This window comes from Peromyscus maniculatus, chromosome 5 (genome assembly GCF_049852395.1).
Source record: "Peromyscus maniculatus bairdii isolate BWxNUB_F1_BW_parent chromosome 5, HU_Pman_BW_mat_3.1, whole genome shotgun sequence".
NCBI lineage: Eukaryota > Metazoa > Chordata > Mammalia > Rodentia > Cricetidae > Peromyscus > Peromyscus maniculatus.
This window is the reverse complement of record NC_134856.1, coordinates 43,281,603-43,290,613: the sequence shown is the minus strand read 5'-3', so window position 1 is coordinate 43,290,613 and position 9,011 is coordinate 43,281,603. Positions and strand designations below refer to the sequence as shown.

Below are 9,011 nucleotides of genomic sequence, written 5' to 3'. Positions count from 1 at the left end.
AGTAAAATAAACCCCATTTTTACTAACAAGTCAGCAAAACAGTTCCCAAGAGTAGTTTCTCTCCTGGTAACCAATTTGCTATTAGACTGCAACTAACCAGAACCACTCTCATCAAGTAATGAGTAGGAAGTGAGGTCCTGGAGGAACAACCTCACACTTTCACTGCCAGGCCAGGCTCCTCTCCCCCAGCACCTACAGTGAACAGTCTCTCCTGAAGATGTCCATAAATACTGAAGGAATAAGTCTTCATGAATGCAAATGAAAGGAAAGGAAACATTAACTTCCAGTCAAACCTTCCTTTAAAATCTTCCAACTTTTATTTTTAACTTTCCTTATTATCTTTTAATAAAATGAACACAAAATATGTCTGCTTAAGACTTTATTTGTGAATTATAATGGAACTCAAAAACAGCAAAGAGCATGAAAAAAATTTATTAACCAAATAAATCACAGAATATTTCTATTTTTAAGTAATAAAAAAACACCTAAAAATTCACACAAGATGTAATTATCTACCTCATAGAATTCAAAGTAATGAAGAATTAATTAACAGGTTGCCAGAAAAGTTCACAATATTATTAAATATATATAACTCAAAGAAATCAATTGTACTTGACAAAATAACCATTTCATGGATATTAGTAAAGTGCTATTTTCATACTAAAGAAAATTAGTAAAGATTAAAAATTTGTTGAGCCATCATTCTGAAAGTGTTACACTTTCCCTCAGTATTCACTATGATCACCATACTCCTACGTAACCCACAAGAGACAACTATATACAAAGTCTTAAAACTCAATCATCTATCCATTCATTGTTTATTGAACATTAAAAATGCCAAGATTGCTGAAAGCTTTTCATGATAAAATACCAGACATAATTTTCCATTGTACAATGACCTTCGGGCTTTGGCTTAAAGCTGTCCTCTCATTGGTTGAATAGTTACAGCTAGTGAAACAGTCACTCAAGAGCACACTAGTTTCACTTCAATCAAAAGAAAATCGAGCCATTGATCTAAAGGCAATGAATGGCACATACCAAGAAATCTGGTATAAAGATCCCTGAAATCCATAATGGCACGTCAGTCAAGTGCTCCCAAGTAAATAGTGGTGCCAATGACTTCTGACAATGAATGACTTCTGACAGTCATTAACAGCATTAGCTAATGAGCAGAACTGGTTGGGGGAAGTCTGAATGAAGGCACAGAAGCACAAATCTTCAGCAGATAAATGAGACCAACTCAGCTGCACATGCAAGCAGGTGTGTTGTCACCCCAAGTACATACTGATGTCACATGACTAGAGGCTGAATACCATCAGTGCATGGTTCCTACCAAAGAATTCTGGGCCTATGAGTACATATATCCTTCAGATCAGAACAAGCTATGACTTTCCAGAATGTCTTTGATACAAAAATTGGCATTTCTCCAAAATGACAGGCATTAAATAAATAGAGAGGGCAGGTAAAATGAAAGCAGAAACTGTAAGTCACACAACCGAATCTCAACAATGACATGTTCAATCTTATAACTCAAGGCTGCTGATGACTTTGTCTCTCTCTCCTTGAATAATCAAATGCAAATGTCTTTTAGCAATGGCAGCATTCAAATCCCACAAAAAGTTAAGCAGTGTCCCCTGAAGGAGCACCTCCATCGGCACAAACTGCAGAACCTGCTGGGGTGCGTTAGAATGGAGCAAGGTACTCAACAACTCGTTAACGTTCTGCAGATACTCAAACACTGGATTTGGAAGGTTCTGGTAACCAATGCAGAGCAGGACTGCACAGGTCCTAAGGGGCTGAGAGGATGTGGGACAAGAAAACGTGACAAATCTAAAACAGCTATGGAGAACAAAGATCAAGCCAGCCATAAATCTTGTTAAGCAAGAGAGTACAGGAAAAATCATTACATCTCCTGTATGAAGCTGCTTCAGCGAGTGTAGAAGGCAATCCAAAAACAGATGCTGGTATGTCGGGTCACCATCGTGAAGCAACGAACAGCTGAAGGTTACGAGTTCGATGGATTCCAGCAGGTGGACTTCCAGCGGCGTGTGCGTTGTGAGGTCACAGACAGCCGGGGAACCCACAAGCAGGCACTTGACTGGGTTGCTGGGTTCCACAACCTGCTCAGCCTGAAGGCACTTGGTAAGGCTAAACAGCTCGGATAATATCGACTCTTCTGAACAAACGTGGCAGCAGAGGCACTGCTGTGGGGACCTGCACTTGGGATCCAGGCTCAAAGCTTCCCCTGAGGACTTCTCAACGGCTTCATTAAGAGTCTTTAAAATTTCACCATCACAGAAAGGAGAACACTTCACCTTTGGCAGTTTCTTCCCTTCTAAAATATGCCATGAGTGGCATTCAAGATTAGAAGTAGCCCCTTCTAAGAGGGAATTTTGCCCAGGATGATACACGGCATGTTCCTCCACCCAACTATTGAAGTATCCTTTGGCTACTTTATCTTTCCATGAAAGGGTTTCCAGCATCTTCCGTTCATTATAGGTTTTAAAATACTTGTTCCTCTGTCCAAACCATTTTGTGTTTGTACTACAACCAATATTGGATTTTTTAACAAGCCAGTGACTTCTAGAAAGAGGCTTCAGTTGAAATTTTTGCATAAAATATTGTACAGCACAATCCCTTAAATTATTCAATTTCTCTTGTTCCCCCTTCCCCATGCATTCAAACAGACGAATGTTCTCAGAAATAGTCTCTAACTGGTATCTATGAAAGAATGTACAGCACTCTTCATGTCGCTCCAGAAAAGATTTGGGGATCACATGATGGGGGAAGAGTGCTTTCCTGGTCATCTCAGTCCCAAAATTCAACATCATCCTAGACAACATAGGACGGATAGCCTCTCTTCCCTTATAGCAGAGACACACCACATAGACCTCTGAGTTTCCCGCCTTGCTAGTAGCAGGTTTGAAGACATGGACTTGCTCAAAGGAACAATTTAGCAGGTACATGAGGTTTACAGAACAATGTTCAAACAATGTAAACATCTTTAGAACAAAAGAGCCGCCATTTCCAAGAGTGGTAAGAGCAGTGACAACCTCACAATAATGCAAAGGAGAGACCAAAGCTTCCTGTTCACCTGGGTTTCCTTGGCAATCAAAACTCCCATCCGCAGTGACCAAGTGCACAGTAGACATGCTGCTGAGGACATCCTCAAGTCCAGTCAGGTATTTCAGGGTCATGATATCACCAGTGTTATCTGGGCCAAAGTACCAACAGTGCAGGGTATTTGCAATTAGCCGGTCGTCCATGATCATCCTAAGATTGTCGTTTGCCTCATGGTATGGATTCAGGGTATTAGCTACCCAACTCCATTCACAGGGGAACCGGTGGGATTTTAAATAATGATTGAGACTAGCTATGAAAGCTCCTGGAGCTTCACAGAGGTGCAGAGAATTAAGTTTTCCATTCTGAAAAGCTTCCTGAGGAATAAGTGGAAAACTGCATAAAATCTCCTGGAATTTGCACCAGGCTTGAGTGCAAAGTTCTGCATTCACAGCCTTTTTCACATGAGAAATGATTTTCCCTGCCTTGTTGGTGAAAGAAGTGTGCTGGTGCCACTCATCCAGTTTCTTGTCACTCAAGAGGTTTTTTACTTCGTTTAGAGAGTTCTTCAAGTCAAGAAAAGCACTGAACTCTGTGTGGTCACAGGTGAACGCCTCAGTGGGAGCTGGTAACTGCCACTCATTATTAATGGGCTTACGGTATGAAAAGTTCTTGGCAAAGAGCTCAAAAACATCAGCAAGCACATCTGGGCTGAAGGTCTCAGAACTTGGGGCTTGCTGAACTGGTAGCTTTCTGCGCTTACTCATTTTCAAACCAAGTTAAAATCTGGGAAGAGAAAACAGAGTTACATGACTCAACTTTACAGTGGATGAAACAGCATCAGAGAGTAAATCCGATCACGCTTCAACAAACCCAGGACAATGTGAAGGCCAACGTCAGCAGTTATAAAGCAAAGCAATGTAAAATAAAGGGGAAAGGCCTAGACAACCACAATCCTGGCTCAAATTCCAGCTCTTCTCTTTCCAGTTTAAACAATGTCCTGGAAATTGACTTTTATTCTAGGACTCAATTTTTTTTTCCTTATTTTAAAACACTAGCCTTTTTTTTTTTTTTAAGGCACATAACAAGAGAATATTTAGCAGCGAGTAGCAGCTCTTGCCATAGCAACTCACCCAGCTCCTCTCCAAAGCTCTCTGTCCTCGGATTAGACACCACACACATGGCTCTAAACAGTGTACACATTTCAGCTTCAGCCTCACACATGACCTCAAATCAAGCTCTAACACACTGCATCCTTTTAGCATTTTTAATTCCCTTCATAACCCACCTTCCTTCCAGCAACTTACTCACCTACTAGGGTTGCTATACACACTTCTGTCCACATGTCACTGAGACTGGTACCTTGGTGGTACCAACCATTAACGTAAGCCATCAACCATAATTCCTAGTTACAGTCTGGATCTGAAACGTTGCCCACAGACCCTGTTGAGAAAGATTCCATTCCCAGTTTGTGTTGCTACTTGGCGGTGGGAGAAACGTTAAGAGGTGGAACTAATGGAAGGAAGCTAGGCTAATGAGCAGCTATTGGGACCCTGGCCCCTTCCTCTTTGCTTCCTGACTGCCAGGAGGTGAACAGTCCTTTGCCTCCATGCACTCTCCACCATGTCATGCCTCATCACAGGGCCAAAGGCAATGAGCCAACTGACCACCAACTGAAACCTCTGGGACTGTAAGCCAAATAAACCTTTTCCCCTAGTAAAGTGTTTGTCCCAGGTGTTTTCCCACAGCAACGTAAAGCTAACCAATGCATTCATTATACTGTCTGCAAACTAAATTGTACTGGCTGGCCTTCTTGACGATGCTCAAACTGTTCAGTAGTTTCCTGGTAGAGCTCTCAGATTCCTGCCTCCCATATGCTTTGCCAGACAGCCCTTGGCCTGCACTGTAAAATCTGATGATTTCTCCTCTCACTAAAACTTAACAGACGTCAAAAACGGAATTTTAAACTGAAAGAAAATCGTGTACTGAATTTAGATGCAGCCACTCTGAATTCGGGATGGCAGTGCTGTCCGCTGGGTGGGGAGATGGCTCAGCAGGTACAGAAGCGTGCCACCAGGCCTGACTCCCAATGCAATCCTGAAAACCCACGTGGTGCGAGGGAAAACCGACTGTTTTCACATGCACACACATAATAAATAAATGTGGTTTTTTGGTTTTTTTAATCTAATCAAAAATCCTACTGCCCAGGAACCCAGAAACATCAATCTTGTTGGGAGGAAAAGGCTAAGAGAAAGAAAATGCATGTCTTGATGACACTGTTGGGAACGTACTTAAATTCCAGCAAATAGAGCACTGCATGTTACCCGTGGCACTGGTCAGTGAACTGAGCAGGTGCTTCCGTTCATCCATCACACTTGCACTCAATTTTTTTTTAAATTTGTTAGACATAAAAGTTTGGCAACTAAATCACCATCCTGCAAAAAGCAAACATTTGAGGATGAAAATTATGAGTGAGGCCCATTTCTTTGTGTGCTAAGTGAAATGAATTTAAGAGAAGTCTAAAATGAGAAATAGATTAGCTATGACTACACATGTGCCTTCATGATATTGGTGTTTCCTCAGTCCTGCCCTTTAGCAAACCTTAAAACCCCCTTTCACCCCACATTTTATCCTGTATTCCTTGTATCTACCAGTCTGTAAGCTCCTTAGGGCAACAGGTATCTTTTTAGTCATCTTGTTTGCCACAACTATTTACAAGTCACATGCAGGTCGAGATGAATAGTCAACAAACATTCAACATCATTTAACAGTTAGAAACTGCATTTAGAAAAGCTTGCAGTGGTTCCCAACCTTCCTAAGGCTGCAACCCTTTAATACAGGTGACCCCCAGCCATAAAATTGTCCCGTTGCTACTTCATAACTATAATTTTGCTGTTATGAGTCATAATGTAAACATCTGATATGGAGGGTATGTGATGTGTATTGTGACCCACAGGTTGAGAACCGCTTTAGAATCTAAAGGAAGATAAAAAACAGGGTAACTCTGCATGCACAAAAACCCTAAGTAAGCTGGGCGGTGGTGGCGCACGCCTTTAATCCCAGCACTCGGGAGGCAGAGCCAGGCGGATCTCTGTGAGTTCGAGGCCAGCCTGGGCTACAGAGTGAGTTCCAGGAAAGGTGCAAAGCTACACAGAGAAACCCTGTCTCGGAAAAAACAACAACAACAACAACAACAACAAAAACCAAGTAACAGCAAATAAAAATTTATTATAATAAGCTCATCTGTCTTGATTCATGATGTGCTTGCTGAGAACTGCAGCTACATTTAGATCTCAAATATATTCTACTTTGGAAAAAGTCTACTCTCAAGTCATTAACTTCACATCCTAATTAGTGGCTGTGGTTAAGCTGTGAAATCTTACCGAAATTAAGTAGATAATTATCTCCACTTGCAAACAACTAAAGGGATTTAAACACTCCAATGTTCCTGACTGTACTCCAGCCTTATTATCAGCTAGTTCTAAATATTACTTCCCCTTATCCACTCGACTCCAGTCACTCAAGCCACTGCTGTTCACTGAAGACCCAGGCAAGTTCCACCCTGAAACACTTGACCCAATACTAAGACGCTATCTCTATCTGGGCTTTACTTCCCCAAGTATCCCTACAGGTAATTCCCTCAGCTCCTCCTATTATTTGCTCAAAGGCAATTTACTCTGTGAAGCCTATCCTAACATACTTTGTTTTTAAATTGCATCTTGGGCTCCCAATGTCCCTTAACTTGCTTTCTTCCATGGCGTTCTAATTTATCACTAATTTATTCCATGTTTTCTGTTTGTGATTTGTCTTCCCCAAACTAGAATGTAAGCTCCGTGGACAGGAATCTTTATTTTGTTTACTTACACATCACCCCCAAGAGGTTCCACCAGTGGGTAGTGGACAGTGAGTCACCCAAGTATTAACTAGATAAACGAACGAATATTACACTTAGCCCACAAGACAGACACAGCTCTGCACAGAATAGTGCATTTCAATTTCACTCCAGCACTTCAATGCACGCCTTTAAAAACATTTTTTTTTTTAATTAAAAGCATGTCGTTTCCAAAGTGCACATGTAGACTTCCCTGTATGTGAACCACGGTGCCTTTCATCAAGCACTCCATGGAGTGGCATCTGTGTCACCGTAGTTCTGAGAGGTTGATCAGTATCACTTACACTGCAGGTTCCATAACGAAGTCAGGTAGCCGCCTCCTGTCCAAAGCCACAAAGGAAATGCCTGTAAAACGCGTGCTCCTTCATTTCTCAACAGCTGTTAGCTCCAAATGAGCCTCAGACGTAGTTCTCAGGGTTCCCGCCAACTCTGGCTGGGAAGTAAAAACACTGGGGCGTGTCTCGTGCTCACCTCCGGCACGGGGCAGCCCCCGTCCCTCGCCCTCGGGGAAGGGGTTCCCAGACCCCGACTCCAGCGGCCCCGCGCCGGGTCCGCGGCGAACCATGCCCGGTGGTCACTCACCGAGAAGCCGGGTCCGCATCACCTCAACTCACGCCCACCAGAGCGGCATGGGCTGCAGCGGCGGCACTTCACGCGCGGTGCTCACTTCCCCCAGCCACCCTCCACTTCCGCTCCCGGAAACCGCTTCCGGGGGTGGCGTCTCCTCGACGTCAGCCATAGCCGGGGTCGCGGACCAGGGAGGGGGCGTGACAGGAGCGCGGCCCGCACCCGCGCACGCGCAGCTGGAACCAGAGCCGCCTCCAGGCCGTGCCCCGACCTGCGGCAACCACACTGCGCAGGCGTTCTCCAGGAGGGGCGGGGTCATGCAAATCGAAGTCACTTGGGCGGGCAGCTCTTGAGCAACTAAGCTCGGTGCTGAGAAGCACTTCCCTCTCCGCGGGTTGCCATGGCGACGGAACTGGGCTTTGGAACGCTAAGGTTCATCCTGCTAGTTCCTAGTAGAGGCTGCATTAAAATTGGAGCTCAAAAGATGAGTTCAAAGCCAAAATAAACGGAACGGCGAGACCCTTAAATAATGTGTCTACATATTGATAAGTCAGTTAAAAAAAAAAAAGAACAAACCACCTGGTGTGGTGGCTCCAGCCTTTAATACCAGCTCTCATGAGCCAGAGGCAGGCACATCTCTTGAGTTCGAGGCCATCCGGGTCTACATAGAGAGTTCCCAACCTTACCAGAGGAGGATCTCACAGGCCTGGGACTCCCCAGTTAGGATAGATTATCCAGCCAGTCCTGGGTAACCACCTGTCTCCACCTCCCCAGCTATGGAATTACATACATAGGCCACCATGGCACCAGGCCTTTTTTTTTTTTTTTTTAAACTGGAGCAGGGGTGGGAGGGGTGTGTACATAAGGGCAGAAAGGAGATATTCCTGCTTACAGGGCAAACACTACCAATTGAACCATCTCCCCAGCCTTATTCCAGCACTTTAATAGCAACCGGAACAAGTTTTTCTTTGTATTTCTATTTTTTGAGATATGGTGAAATTTTCAGTCATGAATGTTCTTCAACTTTCAAAAAATGGTATTGATAATTTTGATTTTTTAAAACAATTTATACATGTATACAATATATCTTCATCATACCCATCCCTTATTTTCCCTGCTCCAATTCTCCTCAGGATCCTCCATCACATCTTCCAACCTCATATCCTCTTTTTGCAATTGTTCAATTTTTTAACCCACTGAGTCCAGTTAATGGTGGCCATATGAGCATGGGCATGGGTCATTCACTGGCACATATGAAACCTGCCAGTGGCTACATACCCAAAGACTCACCTTCCCCCAGCAGCCATCAACTGCCAATAGTTCCTCAGTAGGGGTGGACCCTGGGAAGTCCCACCCCTACCCCCTACCCTGCTCCATGTTGGAACTTTTAGCTGACTTGATCTTGTACAGGTCTTGTGTGGATAACCTCAGTTGGCATGAGTTCATAGTGTAACAGCTCTGCCTTGTCTGAAGGACATGATACATTTCACAG

The 9,011-nt window shown here is 43.7% G+C and overlaps 1 protein-coding gene across 2 annotated transcripts; it reads right to left on the bottom strand.

Annotated features, from left to right (window-relative positions):
- Positions 1–366: 366 nt before the first annotated feature.
- On the bottom strand, positions 367–7,664 carry Cmtr2 (cap methyltransferase 2). 2 transcript variants are annotated; one of them, XM_006974109.4, is made up of 3 exons: positions 7,535–7,638; positions 7,237–7,272; positions 367–3,846 (listed from the first exon to the last, which is right to left on the bottom strand). In XM_006974109.4, exon 3 carries the CDS (start codon positions 3,825–3,827, stop codon positions 1,524–1,526), a length of 2,304 nt encoding a protein of 767 aa, XP_006974171.1. In that variant the 5' UTR covers positions 3,828–3,846; positions 7,237–7,272; positions 7,535–7,638; the 3' UTR covers positions 367–1,523. The 2 variants fall into 2 exon arrangements, with proteins under 2 accessions (XP_006974171.1, XP_006974172.1); XM_006974110.4 differs by lacking the exon at positions 7,237–7,272 and having other exon boundaries at positions 7,535–7,664.
- Positions 7,665–9,011: the final 1,347 nt, after the last annotated feature.